This window comes from Copadichromis virginalis, linkage group LG20 (assembly GCF_057382275.1).
Source record: "Copadichromis virginalis isolate Kocher_CV1m ecotype Utaka linkage group LG20, C_Virginalis_male_GT1.1, whole genome shotgun sequence".
NCBI lineage: Eukaryota > Metazoa > Chordata > Actinopteri > Cichliformes > Cichlidae > Copadichromis > Copadichromis virginalis.
Window position 1 is genome coordinate 18,441,972 of NC_140637.1, and position 20,925 is coordinate 18,462,896.

Below are 20,925 nucleotides of genomic sequence, written 5' to 3' on the forward strand. Positions count from 1 at the left end.
AATAATTGATGGTTTATTTAATAATTTGGATCATTTGGTCGATAAAAAATAGTTTGTTGGTGTTTATTTGCAATTACAAATAATCAGTCCGAAACCCAAAGATGATCATTTTTCTGTAATTTTTATATGATAAACACGTAATCACCTTTATAAATGAGATGTAATTGATAAAATAATTGATAATAGAGGTTTAATTAATGATTTGGATCATTGTTGTAGTTGTTCAGTTGTTGTTCAGTTGTTGGCATTTATCAGTCCCAAGCTTAAAGATGAACATTTTCAGAAGGATAAGAACAACAAGAAAGACAGTTTCAGGATATTATTAGATGTTTTTCCTCTCACAGAAAAACAAAAGAAAAACAAAAAAACAGCTTATTATTTTTCTTTAATCTCAACATATATTTTTCTAAATAAAAGACTTAAAGTAAATTGATAAGCTCAGTGAATGTTATTATATGATACATGATTAAAAACCTCCAAAGGATTAATTTTTATCTAGTTTTGGAACCTTCTGATCCAAATCTAACATCTTTGATAATTTGAAGTTCATTTAACATTGTTTTTCTTTCAGCTCTCTCATAGTCTTGAACCCTTTAACATTACCAGCTAACCCCTAGGTATGCTTGATTGGAGGGGCATGACAAAGATAACTCAGAGCTATAGCAGATAAACCAGAAAGATTTTAGATAACATATCGTTTTGTCTTTAAGTTAATCCCCAATGGTGTAATGATGGATTACAGTGAACCTGCCACATCGTAGTGAATTGTCCAAGGTTCAGGGGAATTAAAGTGTTTTTATCTTTTTAGTGCAATTTGTAATTAACAGTGTCTTTCAATTCGATTTTTTGTCATTTTAACACCATCATTGAGCCTTAAAACGACCTCAAGTGAACAAGAACACATGATATAATATATGAAGTCAATATTTATTTAACAAAAATCAAGCCAAAATGCAGAAGCAGTGTATGAAAGATTAATTAGATTCTAGATTCACCTTTAGGAGCAATAACATATTAATGTTTTTCTGTATGACTTTCAGTCATGCAGCCTCTCACATCATTGTGGTGGAATTTTAACCCACTCTTTTTTTTAGTGTTGCTTAAGTTCAGTTCACTTTCCTGTTTGTCATAGCATTTGGATTAAGCTGGAGGCTGGACTTTGGACCATTGCAACACGTTCATTCTGTTGTTTTTCAGTCATTCTGTTGTAAATTTCATGGTGTGCTTGAGGTCATTGCCCTGTTGCATGACCCAATTTTGACAAAGTTTAAGCTGACTGGGAAGACCACCAACTGTCATGAATGTTTTCCACTTGTGAAACATCCTTGTGGACAATTAGAATGATAGATTACACTATGAGATAAGTATATATATATATATATATATATATACTTATCTCATGTGACTGTAACATCTGGACATGTGTGCGTTACTCATGTTCTTTCCACTCTGCAATAACATGACTGAACATTATTTTGTGGTCATGTGTTACAGTGGTTAACCCTAAATTGATGTTAAAAGCTAACTCTAAGAATGATAATAAAAGAAAGTTTTGGGTATCCCTTTAAAATTCCAAGATACAGAAGCTGGTTTCAATATTTAGTCATATGAAACATCCTAGAAATACTTTCACTTTATTTAAAATCAGATATAACAGTCTTAATACAGAGGTGGCATTAGTAGTCAAAAAAAAAACAAAAAAACCTGCTGTTACATAAATATTAATCATTTTTACTGTGAGTGAAATTAGGAGACCGGTTCATGTGTGACCTCTGATTTTATAGTTGATTTATGGCTCACAATTGATTCCTCAAATGGTTTGACATCTTGTTTCATACAGAATCAGATTTGAAACTGACAAATGAATTGTTAGTCCATGGAGAGATTTTATTTTCCTTTATTTGTAGTTCCCTTTTTGTGGCACAGTTGCGGACACGATAACCTCCATGTCTGTGTGGGTTATCTCTGGGTAGTCTGGCTTCCTCCCATAGTCCTAAGACAGGCATGAGGTTAGGATATTTTATTATCTAAATTGCCCATAGGTATGAATGTGACTAGTTGTCTGTCCTGCATTTTAGCCTTGTGACAGATTGGGCACCTGTTCAGAGTATAGCCCACCTGTCACCCTAGGACAGCTGGAATAGGCTTTAGCCCCCTTGGCGACTGTGAATTGGATAAGCAGAAAAAAATTGAATTGATAGATGGTTCCCCTTCAGGTGAAAGTAGGATACTTCCCTTCTATGAAACTGCAAGTATTCAAAAATAATAGATTTCTTGAAATTAGCAGGAAAAAAAAATGATAGAACCAATCTAGATCAGTCCTTGTAACCCATTTTTATCAACATGATAAACTGTTCCACTTCCATCTCCTGTGATCCGCAGCAAGTGTCTCTTTCCTAATAGGATAACTGAACAATGTATATTTGTACTTTACAAAAGAGATAAAAGCTTTGTTTAAAAAGAAAATCACATCTCTATAGAAAAATTATTCCAACTTTTCTACATTTTATTCCATAAATGCCTGAAAGTTGTGCTGTCTGCAAGGATAGGGAGGGCTTAAACAGCACTTTACTCTCAAGCTGTGTCCTGCTGACAAATAAAAGTTCCTCCAGGTTCTAAATTGAAGGTGGAGGATGCAGGGATAGTGAAACCACATGACAAATAGCTCTGTGTATTTCAGAAGCACAGTCTGACATCTGAGTGTTAAGCCAGGGAGTAGATGGTATTTATTGGTGAGTGCAGCTCCAGACTTCCACCAAAGTCCAACTCCCTGACGTCTCTCCTGGTTCCTGTGTACTGGCCAATGAATGAGCCATCTTCATTGAATGGTATCTCGCCCCCTTCTCCATATTCCACCAGACTGTCATCGCTGTCTGATCGCTTCATCATTGCCTCAATAGATGGCTGACCTCTTTGAAGCCCTCGTTCCTCTTCTCTACAAAAAACAATGAAGGAATGAATGATTAAAAAATAAATAAAAACTCAAGATATTATGGAAAAGATAAAAAAATAAAATGATTCAATCTTATTATAAAGTAGTTGTAAAGAATTTGCAGTACTAAATGATCATACCTGCGAGGGTAGGGGAGAGTGGACACACGTGCTATTCTAAAATATGAAAAGAATTCAGTGTGTCAGAGGACTGACTACATATTGCAAGTACAAATACAGTTTTTGCATCTTTCCAGGATCGCACAGGTATAATATCAAAGTGTCAATATTTGTTTTTTTTCATACCTTTCAAGGGATCTTTGAAAAAGAAAAGGATTGAGGTTTTGGAGGGGAAGGGTTTAGATAGAAAAGGCAGAGTAAAAAAAAGAAAAACACAGATTAATGTAATTATGATCAAAGAGTTATTATAAATCAAATGAAAATAAGATTTGAACCTGTGCATTGTGATGCTAAAATCTAATCAAAATTAAAGATACCCAATGGAGTTTTAAATCAACATTAAAGTTATAAAGAAATAATGGTATATAAGTATTTAGTTCCCTGCTGTTCCACTGATCACATACATGCAGAAGGAGGGTGCAATGTGCTAGCAAAATAAAATGTTAAGTGTAACGTGTTTATGATGAAGGACACGGGAACAGCAGTTCCACTGGGCAGCTTTAATTTATGAAACCAAGAGAAAAATGCACAGGAGCAAATGGATAATAGGTAAACAAATAGGCTGTTTTTATCTAATTTTTCAGGGTTTCAAAGTTTTAATTTTAGTTATAGTTTTCAACAGTGATAGTGTGGTGCAGTGTTACAGTATAACAATAACAAACATAATACACATCTTCCTTGTCGAGTATTATTACTGTGCAATTACAAAATAAATTACATGACTTAAGAAACATTGCAAACATTGAATACTTTGTAAAGCAGTTTGGTAAGATAATATTATTTACTGATTTGAGGTGTTGTTAAATCACAACTTCCCTCAGGGAGAAGCAGTAAAAGTTTTTGTTAGTGTCTGAATTTAAAAATTCATTCATTTTCCAGAGAAGGTAAAACTTACCGATAATCAAATGATCCCTCCTGATCTTTGTCATCCACCGGCTCCAGTGAAATGTCCTTTTTATCCCGTACTGAAATAGTACCAATGAGCTTTATTAACACCATGGAGCCTGAATATGACTATAACTAACAATTTTTTTGATAGTTTGTATTTCTTTTTAAAAAATAAATTAATTGTTTGTTTTATACTGTATTAAAATTTGGTAAAACATCCCAAATGACAACACCCAAGATGTTTTAAAATTCTATTCAACCAACACTACAAAATGTAAGGCCTTAAAATTTTTCTACAGCTACAGTTAGGCATCACCACCCTACCTGGGTATTTTCCTCCTCTGCTCCGCTTGATGAAACAGACGATGAGAAGGATTAGCACGATGAGAGCCACAGCGCACATTATCCCAATGAACCAGCCCTGAGTGGTGATATCCACCTGATCCTGAGCATAAACTGAGACATGCAAGGGCACACATCATTAAGTAAACCAACGTGAACATAGTCATTTAGTGTTTATTTTATTTGTCTGAGTAGGTGGCTCTAAAGTGTTGTGATTTACACATTTGCTGGGCATGTGCTGAGCTACTTGCTGTGACCCCTTGTGACAATGGAGCAGCTTTAAGCAGTTTTAGCTGAAGAAAGGACTTAATTACTCTCTGTAGTGTAGTGGGGTGATTCCTCTGTATGCCATTCGCCTATCCCTAGGCGAGTTCGTGCTGCCACAGAAAATCTGTATCGAGTGTATCGGTCATATCGGCGGATTGAGAAGCTTGTCACATTAGGAGGAAGCTCTTCAACTCGCAGCTCCTCTCCCCTGGTGGCGTTCACTGTGGAGAGAGTGGGCATTTCCTTTTATAGGGAGAACTGTTGATACTGGTGCTGAGCTATTAACTACCTCCCCTACTCAGAGAGTGACTATGCAAGTGTTCATAAGAACGTGCTTTAGTCATATTCTGATCTTTGAGTGCTTATTTAAGAGCACTGTTGAGTTACATAGATGAGGACCTTTGCCAGCTTTACTAGAATAATCAGATTCCTGTTCTTTCAGAGTGTTTTCAGCTCATACCTGTCTGGTACTTGAGGGAATACCCAGTAATTATGCCATTGGGCTCTGCTGGCAGGCCCCAGTCAACATAAATACTGTCTAGATGTCGCTGTTGGATCCTGAAGGATCTAGGAGCAGATGGTACTACAGGAGAGAACACAGCAGCAGATGATAAACATACCAGGGGGAGGAAAAACACATTAATTTGTGAATTGCTTGTGATTGATAGAGGCTAATCTCTAAAATTATTGTTTTGTTGACAAAGTGGTAACACTTTTACCTCCTTCAGGTGTTGAGAAATGTATGTTATTACTTTGCGGCCCTTCGTATCGACTGTTTGCCACAACTATGTACATTTTGTAGTTGCTGTAGGGAATAAGCTCATCAAGGACCCCAGAGGGGTCTGGGCCATTGATAGGAAATTCTTTGGACTTCATCCCTCTGTCAACCCAATGCCACCTCAGCTGGCTGCTGTCCCTCCAGTAGTAGACCTGAGAGACGAGAGACAACACACATTTTAGATCTTCTGCTCTCCAAACAAGCAATCGAGTATTCACGTTACATAGCAACATGAAACTCTTTCTACTGTATGATTTTATCAACCTAAGCTTGATTTCCTCTTAAGATGGCAAAAGCAGATAAAACAATGACAGACCAATTAAGCCAGAGTTTCTTTTACATGAGGGTAAAGGTTTTTTTTTTCCTTGAAATTAGCCGAAAAGATAGATAAGTTCATACATAAAAAATTATATTATTATTCAGAATTTCAGTAACATCTAATGTATAGTGTAACTGATTAATTACTGGATGGTCAGGCCCACTATTTAATATATAATGTGGTTGCTGCAAGCTGCTCTCCCGGTGTACTGATAATACAGTGAAAAATGAAATTTTAGAAATCAAATGATAAAGCAACAGCTCAAAATGTAATTTAACTGAATGGCAATTATGGAAAATGCAGAATGGGTTAACTGGGTTAGCTTAAAAACTGTTTTGCATTTGATTCTTTTAGATGTATAGTATATAACTTTTCACACAGAGCACACTCTGAGACTTCTTTCTCAGCTGGTATTAATGTTTTAGACACCATTATATCAAATGAAACCTGGCATATTTTAGTCTTTTGATTGCGTTCATCACCAGCTGCATTTCATTAAATTAAAATGATTAAATGCCCTTAGTTTTGAATGTCAATAAATAAAAATGTAGTGCAAATTTACTGTCCATTATCAAATGCTGAATTCACCTTGTATTCTTTCAGTTCTCCCATAATTGTGTCACTTGTCACTGGATCCCAGTGTAGAGTCACCTGAGTGCTCTCGATGTCGGACACTCTCAGGTTCAGGGGTGCTGTTGTTGGGCCTTGGGGAAAACAGAGATGGCACTGAATTTCGTCTTTGCTATCAGTGAGCATAAAACATGTAATGACAAAAACCGTTTTCCTCCGAAATTATTCATGATTCCCTGCTTTTGTCTCACCAGGAATACTTGGATGTAAACTGACCTCATTATTTGAGATTCTGCCCATGTTAATACTGAACACCCACCATTATTGTAAATTGAATATCAGCTGACAGCCAGTCTGACAAAAAACTAAATGCAAAAAATTAATCAGGGGAACAGTCTGGCTTTAGATGGTGCTTTATACCAAATTAAAGAAAGTCTATCTATAGAACAGTCTGTAATCTCTAATGTAGTGAAGCAGAGAATCTACCGAAGTACAATGAAGTTCACCAACATGTATTGATTTCCTTCCAAAATTCCTACTCCTTACTATGTTATGATAAAAGAAATGTAGGTACGTACGGCCTTCACCAGAATAACCAATGACAACAGAAGACTCTGGTCCCAGCCCAAAGTCATTCACTGCCTGGACTTTGATCTCATAAGGAGTAAAGGTATCCGCATCATAGATGTAATATTTTAGCCACTTAGTGGTTGCATTCTTCCACTCCTCTCGAGAATCTCTCCTTCTCCACCAGACCAGATACTTTAGATGGGGTCCATTCCACTCTCTGTAGGTTAGAGGCTAAAAGCATGTTTTTATAAAATTAGAAAGCTTTATTGTGCGAAGATATGTGAAGATATTAGTGATAAATAAAAGGATTATGTAAATTCTGATTACCTCCCAGCTGATTTCCATGTTATTTCTCCATGTACCAACGCCTTTTAAATTCTTTGGGATTATATCTGGAGCTGTGCAAAAAAAATGAACACAATTTTGAAAAACTGTTTGTGATTCAGAGAGATACATTTACTACAGTTGAAACATAAGCTAGCTAGCTAATGGAACCTAGCTTAGCATAAAGATCAGAAGTTGGGAGTTGGGAGGTGCCTGGTTTTGCAAAACATCTAAAAGCTTATTTCTGGGACTTTTAGTGATTAACTTATTACTTGTCATTTATTTACTCAAAAGGAAAAAATAACTGCAAAAGTAACAAATCTTTTTTTATCACTCGAGAACAAGACCCTGAGATACATAAACTCCTCCACTTGGGGCAGGAACTCGTCCCTGACCCGGAGTGGGCACTCCACCCTTTTCCGGCTGAGGACCATGGCCTCAGATTTGGAGGTGCTGCGAACCGTTCCAAGGCAAGCTGGAGGCCATCACCCGATGAAGCCAACAGAACCACATCATCTGCAAAAAGCAGAGAGGAGATCCTGAGGCCACCCAAGTGAAAGCCTTCCGCCACTTTGCTACACCTAGAAAATCTGTCGATAAAAATTATGAACAGAATTGGTGACAAATGGCAGGCCTGGCGAACCCTTCACCCACTAGGAATGAGTCTGAATATTGCCGGCTATGCGGACCAAGCTCTTGCAATGGTTGTATAAGGATTGAATGGCCCGTAGCAATGGGCCAGACACCCCATACTCCTGGAGCAAGCCCGTGGGACACGGTTGAATGCCTTCTCCAAGTCCACAAAACACATGTAGACTGGTTGAGTCCCACAGGCTAACCAAGCCCGATAGGACTCCTTCTTCAGCTTGGTGGCTCCCCTCACCTCTGGGGTCCACCGTTTGGTTCGGGGATTACCACCACAACAGGCACCAAGTACCTTGACGCCGTGGATCAGTGCAGCGGCTTCGGCAATGGAGGTGCTGAACATGGTCCATTCGGACTCAATGTCCTCAGTCTCCGTCGGAATGCTGTTGAAGCTCTGCCGGAGGTGTGAATTGAAGATCTCGTGGACTGGGGCCTCTGCTAGACGTTCCCAGCACACCCTCACTGTATGTTTAGGCACGCCAGGTCTGTCCAGCGTCCTCCCTCGCCACCTGATCCAACTCACCACCAGGTGGTGATCAGTTGACAGCTCAGCCCCTCCCTTTACCCGAGTGTCCAAAACACATGTCCTCAGGTCTGGCGATACGATTACAAAATCGATCATCGACCTGTGGCCTAGAGTGTCCTGGTGCCACGTGCACTGATGGACACTCTTATGTTCGAACATGGTGTTCATTATGGCCAAACTGTGGTTTGCATAGAAGTCCAATAACAAAACACCGCTTGGGTTCAGATCCAGGAGGCTGTTCCTCCCAATCACGCCCTTCCAAGTCTCACTGTCATTGCCCACGTGAGCATTGAAGTCTCCCAGTAGGACAACGGAGTCCCCAGGAGGAGCACCCTCCAGTGCCACACCCAGGGACTCCAAGAAGGCTGGGTACTCTGAACTGCTGCTCGGCGCATAAGTGCCGACGGCGGTCAAGACCCATTCCCTGACCCGAAGGCGAAGGGAACGAACCCTCTCATCCACTGGGGAGAAACCCCAATATACCAAGCCCAAGGGATACCACGATACCCACCCCAGCCCGCCGCCTCTCACCAGGGGCAACTCCAGACTGAGACAGAGTCCAGCCCCTCTCCAGGAGGCTGGTTCCAGAGCCCAGACCATGCGTTGAGGTGAGGTCACACACTATCTCAGGCTCCTTCCCCACCAGAGAGGTGACATTCCATGTCCCAATTGCCAGTCTTGGTAGCCAGGACCTCCGCTCCTGGCTCCTGCCCGGCTCACATTGCACCCGACTCCTACGGTGGCTCCTGCGGGTGGTGGGCCTGCAGGAAGATGGGCCCATGTCCCTTTTTTGGGCTGTGCCTGGCCGGGCCTTAGTCCATGGGGCCCGGCCAGGCCAGATGCTTGCCCTCGGGCACCCTCCCCGGGCCTGGCTAAAGGGCGGGGCCCCTGTGACCCTATCCCGGGCAGGGTGAACTGTTCCCTCGATGGTCTTTTCATAGGGATCTTCTGAATTGCTTTTTGTCTGGTCCCTCACCCAGGACCAATTTGCCATGGGAGACCCTACTAGGGGGCAAAAGCCCCCAGACAACATAGCCCCTGGGATCCCTGGGACACAAACCCCTCCACCACGATAAGGTAGCGATTTGTGGAGTAATGATTCAAATCTGTAAAACATGGTGGAGACTCTGTCATGGTTTGGTCCTGCATTTCAGTCAGCAGTGTTGGAGATCTTGTCATGATTGATGGAATTATGATAGCATAAATGTAATGACAGATGAGCTACCGTATAATCTGGAAAGCATTTGATTGGCAATGGCTTCATTATTCAGCAACGCCAATGATCTCAAACACACAACCAGTGCACTAAAAGCATACCTGGATAGTAAAACACACAATGGAACACTTCAACCATGGATTGGCCTCCCCAGAGCCTGGAAAGCTACATTATTGAAGCTTGTAGGGATCTTCTTGACAGAAAAATAAAAAACTGCAAATATCCAAAAAGAGAACTATTCTAGAAGATTTCCTATAGAAATTACATTAAAGCTTGCCTAAGAGAGTTCAGGCTTTGTTAAATAATAAAGGTGGTCATACCAAATACTAACTTTGAAGCTCATTAGACTTATAAAAGCTTTGTTTTTGCCTCATATACTGTATTTCCACACATTTACAATTTTCCTAGCAAAATATAAAGAAATAAGAGGTACTTCAAAACTTTTGCACAACATTGTCATATATCCCAGTCTTTACTCTGAGTATTTATTGTCCCAAACAAAAACATATGACACCCACGTGCACCGCTGGTCTGAAAACGCTTAGATGGACGACTAGGGCGACTAGCTCCAATTTCGTTAATAGCGATGACTCTGAACTCATAGTACGTAAAAGGTATGAGATGCAAAATGACAGAGTTGAGGTTCCCTGGGTACGTTGAAAGATTTCTCCACTTTCCAGGCAACCAATCATCGTCGTCATACTGCACTAAGAACTCTGCGAGAGAACAAAGAATGCAAAAACAACCAAAATGCTAGTCAATACAGCAAAAGAGTCCTCAAAAATGGTAATAATGTTTAAAAAAGTGTTTACTTTTGTAATTTTTTGAGTTTTCATCTTTTACCTGTTATGGGGCTGTGGTTGCTATCTCCAGGAACCCAGCTCAGTCTTACAGTACGTTCATATGGATCAGATAACTCCAAGTTAGTGGGAGGATTTGGACGGTCTATAAATAAATTAAATACAGAAATAATTAAAAAGACATTTCAGCATGTCATATGGTTGATAAAATATCTTTGGTTTCAGTGTTTCATACCCATCACCATTAGGTGTGCTGAGGCAGATTTCTGTTCAAGCTCACTCTTGATGACACATGTATAATTTCCCTCATCGCCTGTGTTTACATTAGTAATCACTAGATTTGATTCATCCATTGAGATTCTGAGAAATTGAATAAAATTGGTGAGACCTAGAAGCTCATTTGATTACACTGAAACTAATAATATGAACTTAGTTGCACAAACGGGCCTCATATATGTACTCATATATGCATAAATGTACTTTAATTAACAGTAAATAATACACAATAATCCTACCTCCAACCAAGAGTGAGATGCTTTTTGTTTTTCAGCCAAGTGGTTGTGATAGGAGTCGTGACATCTGCTGTTACACCACACTCCAGGCGGACATCACTTGCACGCATGACTTTCATACTCTGTGGTCTTGTGACAATTAATATGGGTTCTGCAAACAAAATAAATACAATAATGTACAATGAAAAAAAAATTATGTCAAATTTTATTGCCAATTCAATTATTTTTTATTTTAATGACTCTTCACCTTTGACCTCTACTCTGACTTGATCCTCATCTCTCCCTGCAATGTTGCTGACTACACACACGTAAGTTCCTTGGTCTTCTATCTTGATATGTTTAATCTCCAGAGTCCCATTGCTGTGGGTTTTAAAACGATTTCCTTCAAGATTTCCTTGCCCATATTTGGACCTGTGTAAGAAGAAGCATGGACATATGTTAAGACACACACTTACTGTGAGTGGATTTATAAATCATAACAGTGTCACACGCCATCTTACCATCTCAACTCAGGCACTGGAGAACCAAAGTACTGGCAATCTAAAAAGGTACGACTACCCTCAGTCACTTTGATGAATTCATTTCTTGCCCCAAGGATTCGTGGCGTTGCATCTATGGGAAAAGGGAGCAACTGCAGCATCATCAGTGATTATTTGACTTCAATATGCACCCAGTATACTCTCCCATGATATAAAAAAAAGCAAATTTGGCCTAAACAATGCATCATGGCAAGGACACGAGCGGTAGAAAAACGTGTTATTTCTACCTCAGATAGGGAATGACCGGTCCAAAATGTGATTATTTAATTAAACCCTCATCTGTAAGAACTGAACTACATAATTTGTTAAGTATTTTGCCATTGTTGATAGATGTGCATGGTTGATTTTATTACTCTTTATTATCCTAAGCCTATACTGAACTGCAAATCTTTAAACCTGATACACATAAAAACTCAATGTTACGTCAAAACAATCGGCAGCGAAATTAAAGGATTATTATTTAAATGTAATATTTACTATATAAAATATGGAACTGTGACTGCCTATTGTGCTTAATAAATTGACCTATTACATTTTCAAATGTAGTTTTGAGTAAAGAAAGTAAAAAAAAAATGCTAACAAACAGTTTCACTCTCCTAAAGAGTAACTTTTCAAATGAGTAATTATAAATCGGTGTAAAGCAGGGGTCTCAAACTTAAATGAGCTGTGGGCCACTGCTGGCACTGTCATCTCATTGGAGGGCCACTTTAGTGTTCAAGTAGCACAGAAAAAAAACAAGAAAACACCCAGAAATATTTGCAAAAATCTAGCATTTTGTTTGTTTTTTAAAATATTGTATAACGAGACAAAATTGCAAACGTGAACTCATTTTTTTTTCTCACTCTTAACCAAATGAAGCCTTTTATTGAACTATCAAATTAACACACTGGTACTGGTCTTTCTGGCCAGATATGTAGCAGCACTTCTGCTATAATTTTGTTCATATTTAAGAAAATAAAAATGCAGACATAAGTGTACACATTCGTTTTCTTTAAAAATAACTCTGTTTTAATTAATGTTATGAATGACAGTGGCTGGTAACTTACGTAGCACATTAATAAATGCATTGGCCAGTAAGTAGCCGTACTGATTTGAAGCATTGCATTGGTAGACAGCAGTGTTTTCAGTTGTTACACTGCGGAAGATTAGCGTTTCTCCTGAAACCTGTCTGTTAGGCAGTGGTGTAGCAGCTGAAAAAAACCCCACCAAAAAGGAAAAATAAAAGTTAGGCACAATATTTTTTTATTCATTTTTATGCCTTTTAGACAAGATCTCCTAAAACATACTTTCAATCGGTTCTCCGTTAATGAACCAGCTGATTGTGGGACGAGGAGCCCCATCAGCGCGACACACCAACCGTCCATTTTCCTCTGGTGCCAAAATCAGGTTGGTGGGTTTTTCCAACCAGAAAGGAGTCGCTGTCAAACAGAAAATATGTTATTAGTTTGGATTATAATGATCAGTGCAAACATAAAATACTCTATGTTTCTGAAGAACTCACCTTTGACCCTGACAGTTATTGTGTGCTCAGCGTAGCCTAACCTATTTTTAGCAGTGCAGGTGTATTCACCTGCATCTTCAAAAGATGCTTTTGGGATTTGAATCATTTTGTTGAAGTTCTTCACTTTCATGCGAGATGCCACTTGCAAGTCCTCTCCATCCTTGGCCCAGGTAATGTGAGGAGTTGGCCTTAATAATCACAAACAAGGCTTTACACAGGATAACTTTCATGAATTCAAGGTGAAAATACTTACACTAAACACAAAATAAACTGTTGTATAATCATTTGTAGCATAAACTTGAAATTAGAAATTTTTTTGTGTGTGTGATCCTTATTGAAGACTCACATTCCTGCAGCAATGCACTCCAGGAGCAGCTCCTCCCCCTGCAGGACCAATATTGAGCTTGATGAGCCTGTAGGAGACAGCCAGGTGGGAGCAGCCTCAACCACTGCATGAGCTTTGGAGAAAAATAACCAGAAAATCCCCGTCAAATACCTCAAACATTGAGTCATCACACTCCTCATCCAAAACAGCAAGTATAAAAGATTAATAATTAACATTTCAGCCTTGTGGCACACGGGCACCTACTCAACCAGTGAGCTAAACTAGCTCCAAAAGGAATAGGATTTTAATTTGTCATGTGCTGGTAGTGATTATATTTAGTGGCATCTTCCTGTGTTTCAAACAACATATGCTAACATCCCAACTTGTTATTTGATTAATTTTTGTCTACTGCATTTATTAATGTGCTGTGCCTGTACTCTATGTTTGGTCAACGTCTGAAATGTACCTGTGCTATTTGCATGTTATGTGTAAAGGGCTGGGTGGGTGCCTATAAAGTGGCTTCAAACAGTGACAAATGGTAGAAAGGTGATCTGGAATAAGAGCAAAATGACAAGACACGGGGCAAAATAGTATTGTGGGAGACCTCACCCCCTCCATGGGCTGTATTACTAACAGACAGAAGAAGTGGCTGACATCCTACCAGGCAGTCTAAAGGACAGCACAGAGACTCTGCCTAAGCACCAGATCCATACAGGATCCAGTTTGCAGATAGTGCAAAAATGCTATGTCCAGCACATAGTAGCAGGCTGTACGATGCAAACTTGGACAGCATACAGTATCATGTGATCATGATTATGTAGTTGAATATCTCCAGTCCTGATGGGAGACACCTCTAAAGATGGTTAAGAAAAACAGGGGTAAGGTTCTACAGAAGTTCAGCTTCCAGACAGTTTCTGGCAAACCAGTCTGAAATACTAGTGGTTGACTAGAACCCAAAGATAGCAGCTCTGATAGATAAACTAATACCAGCCAACAGCCACATTAAAGGATTAGCACAATGGAACTAAGAAGTACCAAGAGCTGAGATATTAAAAGGAGCAGATGTGGAGGATAAAGTCCAGAAGGGTCCCAGTAGTAGACCCATGTAATAGGACTATTAGGTGCTGTGAAAGGGAAACTGGAAGAGTGGTTCCAGCTGATTTCAGGATTAGATATTGTGCAGAACCTCCAAACTGAAAAGCCTTGAGGATGTAGGACATTTAGAAATAATTATGAACACAGTTATACTCACTCGTAAGCACCTTCACAACTACAGGCATCTTCTGCTGGATGACATTTTTGTACGGGAATCGGGCATTACAGCAGTAATCAGCAACAGAGTCATTGAACAACACATTAGAGAAATATAGATCTCCATTGACTCCCATGGAAACCCTGCGGTCCTGCCGCACAGGCTGCATGGTGGGGAAAGCTGTCTGAATGGGCCAGTTGAAAGGTCTCGCATATGAACCTGAAATGAAGGACAGAGTTAAAAATTCCTTATTCACATTGCTTTAGAAGTGTAATGCCAATGGTGGCCCTGAAAAGTAAAATGCACCGCAACCCAAGGAAATGCCATCAAATGGACAAATGCATCAAAAGTGCACAAAATACAACAGAAGTAGAAAAAAAGTCACGGTGGAAGCCTCAATACAACACAACAGATGTAGAAAAACACCACAAAAGCTCATAAAACAATAGAAGTTATTTAGGTGAGACAGTAGCCTGATGGTGTCATGGTACTGAGACCCAGTGGTGTGTGTATTTTAGTTTTATTTCGTGGATTATTGTATTTTTCCCTGTCTCCCGTTTTATTCTGAAAGAGTCTGCGGTGTTTTTGTGACTGTGTTTAGCTTCATGTCCCTGTGAGTCATTATGCTTAATTTCAGTCAGCTGTTTCCCCATGTGTTCTCACTTCCCCTGATCAGCTCCTGTGTATTTAAGTCTTCTGTTTTCTGTGTTTCATTGTCAGGTTGTCTGTTATTCTCTCCACAGTTTTCATAGTCTGTCATATTGTTCACAGTTTTTTCATAGTGTTCTTAGTTTTTTTTTCTAATAGTTTCTTGTTTGCTGCTGTTTTTTCAGCCAAAATAAAGGCTCGTTTTGTGTTAGAACCTGCAATTCCTCTGTCAGCTTCTGCTTTTGGGTCCTGTTTCTAAAACACCGGCACACCCCACCGTGACAGATGGAACTGGTTACAAATAATAGCAAGCATGTATTTACAGTATTATATGAATCATGCGATTAGAACACACAAAACTTTGCATCTTCATTTCCCTCACAACATAGATCAATCCTGCAGTTCTTCTCAGTGCATATCAGTGCAATCTGAAGCTGTTACATCATGCTATTATCTCCCTCTATTCTATTTTCATTATGTTTTATTCCACTTTTGTTGTGTTTTAAGTGCTTTTGTAGCATTATTTTTTTTGCTGATGTTTTCTTAGGTTGCAGTGCATTTGACCTCTTAGGGCCAACATAGATACCACATGATCAAAATCTTCCTGTTTTTGCTCATTTGACCCTAGACTTGATCTAGCATTTCATTTGGTATCAGACACTTACAACTGGACATCCAGTATGTTTCAGGTTTAAGTGGGCCAGGTGGAGGGTCACAGGACAGGACAAGTGGTAAGCCAGCACTCACCACCACAGGCTCCACAATCTCTCTTGGCCACACAGGGGGTCCTGCACAAATAGAATCAAACTCCTCTCAGCTGCAAAGTTTGCTTGACACTGCTCATTAAATTCTGGCTGATGCTGGATGTTTTGGCCCCATGCCAATTACTGGTATACTTGCTAATATTTAATATACATATTGTTGTTTTGGGTCTTGGATCTTCTGGTTTTCTGTGTTTCTAGTTGTATTTTAAGTTTAAATTTAATTTAATAAATGGAAAAGACCATAGCAAATTATTCTTTAAACAATGAAAGCCTTTTGGGATGGAAACAGTTTGTTGTCATTTATTTATACATCCCAGATATTTTTAACCAATACACTGAAGTCATTGTATATCTTTTTCACTGCTAGATTCAGACAAACTTACTGTATAATTGTAGTATGATCTTGTGGGAGTATGCAGATCCATACTGGTTGGAGGCAATGCATTGATACTCTGCCTCATACTTTTCTGGATTGTTCCGGGCATAGATATCCAGAGTCCCTGAGCGCCTGCGCATTGACACCTGAGAGTCACGTGCCACATTGAAATACTTCCCATTACGCCTCCATGAGAAACTTCATAAATGAGCAAATGAAAAAAGGCCGGGAAAAAAAAATCAGTGGTTTGCCAATCTAAGTTTAAAAAAAAAATCAGTTCAGTGGATTATTTAGGTCTTACATAGGATGAGGGTTTCCTTTGGCTTCACACTCTATTACCATGGTCCCTTTGGGGTCAACAATGTGCTCTTTCATTGACTGCTTTATGATAGTAGGGGGTTGTCTGACTGCAGGCAGAGAAATAAAGTCAGTTTAAGAAGTAATGTGAAAAAACAATTCATAGACATAAATTTACAACTAGCCAATGGTCTTAAGATATTCGCTTACCTTCGAGAGGGACGTTCAAAGCCCCAACACTCTGCCATAAAAGTAGCAGCAGCGCTGGTTTGACCAGTGTCCCCATCTTTATATTTCATTTAGTCCAGAATTGATTGTGGTCACCTATTTCTCTACTCCTAGTTTGAACGAAAAGTAACACAAGACATCTAGAAGACATTACATCTTGAACAAATTATAAAGTGAAGAAAACATTTTACTCATAGTTCACAATCTAAACTGTACCTAAGCAAATATACTTTCAAATTTTCCTGTGACAAATGATAGCCGTATATTGTAGTTATTATGAGTGGCGCTTGAGGTGCAGTTATGAGATTTTTTAAAAAGTATGGAAATAAGACAAACATAATTTTTGCTACACAGTTTTGTATTTTTCTTGTTTGCGTGAAATACTGCATAATCTGACAGTCAGATATTACATATCTGAAACATGTGACAATTGAGTCTAAGCATAATAGGGTGGGAATAACTGGTTTACTATAAAACAATGTAGTATTAAAACTCTATTAGCATTAAACTGTTTTCTTTTTAAGGAAAAATCTTGTAGATGTAGTAAGTAAAATATTTCCCATTGAAAACCTAAAAGAAGTGACATAAAATTGCAGTATACGTGATGTGTATTTGTACTTAGAAACACTTGTTTAGAAGCTGCTGCTGTGTTAGATTTACTAACAGAATATTTTCACAACTGCGAGCAAACTACACAAACAACACAATCTGTGGTTATTAAGCTGTCTACAAGTGACTGCCTCCCACATATGTAAATGAATCCTCCGAATGCCTGACAAGAATAAATTGTGGTTAAGTTCATGTTGAAGGTCGAATACAATTAATCTGTCAGTGTGAACAAAAACCAATTCATTCGATGCCTATATTTAAAACTGTTTGCTATTAATATGTAATGAACTGTGGAATGTGTCAGGACTTCGAAACAAAAAAGTTATGCGAACCTACCTCACTTGTGCCAAATCAGGGTTTTCTCCTCCCCATCTCTGTTACTTTCACACAGCAACAATAATCCAATGACTTCAGGAAATTATTCTTGTTCTTGCAGTGTAGAAATTAATACTCCAGCCCTTCAAATATCAGGTCAAGAACCCTAGAGGAGTTCATACACATCAGTAATTGAGTTTCTGTCCGTCACTGCCACTTACACTCTGCCCACCCATCTCATGAATAATGAATGAGCACCACACAACACCTCCACCTCACCCACTTCACTGCTCTGACCAGGCTGTCATAATGCTGAACACTTCATCAACGTGGTCACAAAACTAATTTTGCACAATAAATAAATTGAAGTTCAAAGAATAACTTTTAAAAAATGACTACGGTATATCAAGAGAGGCTTGTCACATGGTTGAGCATATTTTGGCAGCACCTGTATTTTCTTCAGCTGAAAAATGTTTGCTTGATTCGGTGTGAGCAAAATCTGTTTAGTAAAAATGAGGCTGGACCACATGAAAGCAGAGAACAACCCAGATTCTGTACAGTTTGCATTCTTGCTGGTTATGATGACATCAAAATGTGGGCTTTATTGTTGAATGCAGAGAACTGGGAAGCAGAGCATGAAAGCAATATCTGTTTCCAGTGTATGAATACTGCATCTGGCACATCTCGTATCACATGACATCCTGACAAAGGCAATTGAAACAAGACTAATGTTTTGTTTTTGTTTTTTTGTTTTTCAAAATACCAATTATGATTTGATTGACTTTTTGTGAAAGAGAGTTTTCTACACTCAGTCATTCACACTCATTGGAAAGCAGGAAAAGGTCATTACCATTCATCTGAGAAAATCCTACGGGGTAGGCGGAGAGCAGTTTTCTTTTCTAGAAGGTGCCAAAGATGCAGGAGAAGCTGTATTTGTGTTAGACAAAAGCCATCTCACGGCTGTTGACAGTGTCCTGACCTGTGTAGGCTTTCAGGCATTCACATGCTGCATGTACAGACCAGCACCGACTGGATAGAACAATAGCTCGGTGTTGAGGTGGGGTAATATGAGGTGGCACTGCAACCTAAGGATTAAAATAAAAGTATAGTCAAAATTTGTATTTCCAAATCTTTAAAACTAAATATTATGATTAAGTAGTGCTTTATCATGGTAATAGATTTCTTTTCTTTCTTTTTTTTACTGAATAAAAAGAATTCAGAGAAGAGAGAATATCAGTGCATCTACAATGGAAACCATTACAATCCTCCATTAACATCAGAAACACATCTTGACTTGGCTCACATAGGACACAAAAGCACAAGGGGTGTGTTAAGCCCTTTGGCTCTCAGAATAAGCATTTTCCCCCCATAGATTGGACTGAAGCAGGCCTGACAGTGAGCCGTGATCAGTGCCATGCACCAGATTGCATGGCACTGAGGCAGACGAGGCCAGCTCGGTGACGACAAAAAGGTCTCTATGCTCGTAGGTCCCCTTTGGCACGAGTGCCCAGGGCTCGGGTAAGAGCAGATGGCATGTGAGAGGGAGTGTTCAACCACACAAGATGCTTGTTCAGAGTCAGAGCACCTATCGTTTGCGCTTTGACGTCACTGCATCAGAGAGAGCAGAAGAATAGGATGGAAAGAAACTTCTGTTGAGCAGGACACAGTGCGAAATTACATCATCACCACTGTGCAGCCAAAACAATACTGCCTCACTGAGCTGAATACTCATTTTATAGTTTGATGAGCGCAAACTGTAACAACATTTCTCCCCCAAAAATGTCCATGTGGAAAAAATGCATACACTTTATTACGAAGAAGTGCTCAGTTGAATGAAATACAATATAATATCTGTATTTTTTTTATATTTGTATGACTACACATGTTACCATATTTTAAATACATGAGATCTAAATGTTTAACATCTTATGCACACATATTTTAATATTTAAAAGGTATCAGCTACTGTACCTTAGCTGTCATTTTGCACTGAATACAAAGTACATGGGGGTATGCATAGATGTTATAAATTTTACTAATTAAACTACAAATGTCACTTTCATGGGAAGAAGTCAGTGGCCATCTGTACAAAATCTCTGTGTGTCAATTAATCTAGAAAATTGTGGCACATTTCCATAGGTATTTCAAAAGATGGACCTGATAGTGGTGTTAGAGGAAAAGCCAAAGGATTACATGAGTCATATGGATTTGTTCCTGGGACATCATGCATGAACACCGAATCCACCTCATGTTATAACATCACCGCTCCAAAAATGATGCTAATGCATATCAGTTCTCTAAATGTCAGGCGCAGGAACTGCACAACATAGTGCTCACTCTCACATAAATCTGCTGATGCATTTGTCGACCAGCCCCACATCTCAGTTCACACTATGACATCATTAAGACTTCCTTGAAAGACAGATGCAAGGAATAACACACTCATTGGCCCAACAAGACACTTGATGCTAATCTAAAGTTTTCTAATGTTCTTTATAACACCACATATACTGTAGTCCTAATTACAGTTGGTAAATGTGTAGTATCCTACCTTTAAGTCTTTTTTGGTCTTTGGTTGCTTCTTCCACTTCGTGTTCAGCTGAAAGCAGATCCCTACCTTTTCCCGATCTTCTGTCACAGCAACATGTCCACACTGTGCCTTACCTCTCCAGCAACATCTGAGTATAGTACAATTCTTTTATTCCATTATGTTAAAAAAGGTGACAGAGCCTGGCAAGGGAGTCTGATTCGGATGGCTGTCCTTAGCCTGGGTCACACGCTTGGCGAACAGGCCCTGAGAGCTTGTTATAATAAATCCATTGTGAAATCCACACATAAATATAACGTCATCTTCATTGTGATGGGTGGGAAGTTAAAACAGAACTGCTATATCATGCACCAGATTAGGTTTTGGGGGCATCCAGCCAGCATCTATTAAAAATAATTTAAAGCTTTGTAAGAGGTGATATTTTTTCTTTTGTCTGTGCTGATTCTGATTTTGAGATAGATGGTAGATGGGGGGTGGGTCATTGACCTTGTATCTTCACACTGGCTGGCACGAATACACACTCTCTCTTAGACAAAGCGTTTCTGTCTGAAACAAAGTCAGCTTTTTGTGGACACGGGGGCACGGCTTCCAGGCACATGGGGGGGATTTAACCCATTGTAGTCAAGTGATTGGAGGACTTCTTTTTCACTTATAA

At 39.2% G+C, this 20,925-nt stretch overlaps 1 protein-coding gene across 4 annotated transcripts; it reads right to left on the bottom strand.

The window, feature by feature from the left end:
- Window positions 1-908: 908 nt before the first annotated feature.
- On the bottom strand, window positions 909-20,906 carry nfascb (neurofascin homolog (chicken) b). 4 transcript variants are annotated; one of them, XM_085443538.1, is made up of 29 exons: window positions 20,274-20,906; window positions 18,702-18,807; window positions 17,744-17,888; window positions 16,781-16,908; window positions 16,575-16,680; window positions 16,281-16,471; window positions 15,799-15,921; window positions 14,486-14,704; window positions 13,255-13,366; window positions 12,909-13,096; window positions 12,694-12,825; window positions 12,454-12,597; window positions 11,369-11,480; window positions 11,116-11,279; window positions 10,872-11,019; window positions 10,592-10,716; window positions 10,400-10,501; window positions 10,075-10,272; window positions 7,173-7,243; window positions 6,854-7,076; window positions 6,294-6,409; window positions 5,328-5,538; window positions 5,069-5,191; window positions 4,656-4,829; window positions 4,324-4,455; window positions 4,007-4,076; window positions 3,238-3,249; window positions 3,073-3,108; window positions 909-2,935 (listed from the first exon to the last, which is right to left on the bottom strand). In XM_085443538.1, exons 4-29 carry the CDS (start codon window positions 16,854-16,856, stop codon window positions 2,704-2,706), a joined length of 3,540 nt encoding a protein of 1,179 aa, XP_085299664.1. In that variant the 5' UTR covers window positions 16,857-16,908; window positions 17,744-17,888; window positions 18,702-18,807; window positions 20,274-20,906; the 3' UTR covers window positions 909-2,703. The 4 variants fall into 4 exon arrangements, with proteins under 4 accessions (XP_085299664.1, XP_085299663.1, XP_085299667.1 ...); XM_085443537.1 differs by having other exon boundaries at window positions 18,573-18,807; XM_085443541.1 differs by lacking the exon at window positions 15,799-15,921 and having other exon boundaries at window positions 18,573-18,807.
- Window positions 20,907-20,925: the final 19 nt, after the last annotated feature.

Excerpts from the sequence above, each read along its gene's own strand:
- nfascb (XM_085443538.1), bottom strand. The coding sequence starts at position 16,856 with ATGGGGACACTGGTCAAACCAGCGCTGCTGCTACTTTTATGGCAGAGT. Across the intron at positions 11,280-11,368 it reads CCAGTGCCTGAGTTGAGATG|GTCCAAATATGGGCAAGGAA; the intron begins GTAAGATGGCGT and ends CTTCTTACACAG. Across the intron at positions 4,077-4,323 it reads CAGAGGAGGAAAATACCCAG|TACGGGATAAAAAGGACATT; the intron begins GTAGGGTGGTGA and ends GTACTATTTCAG.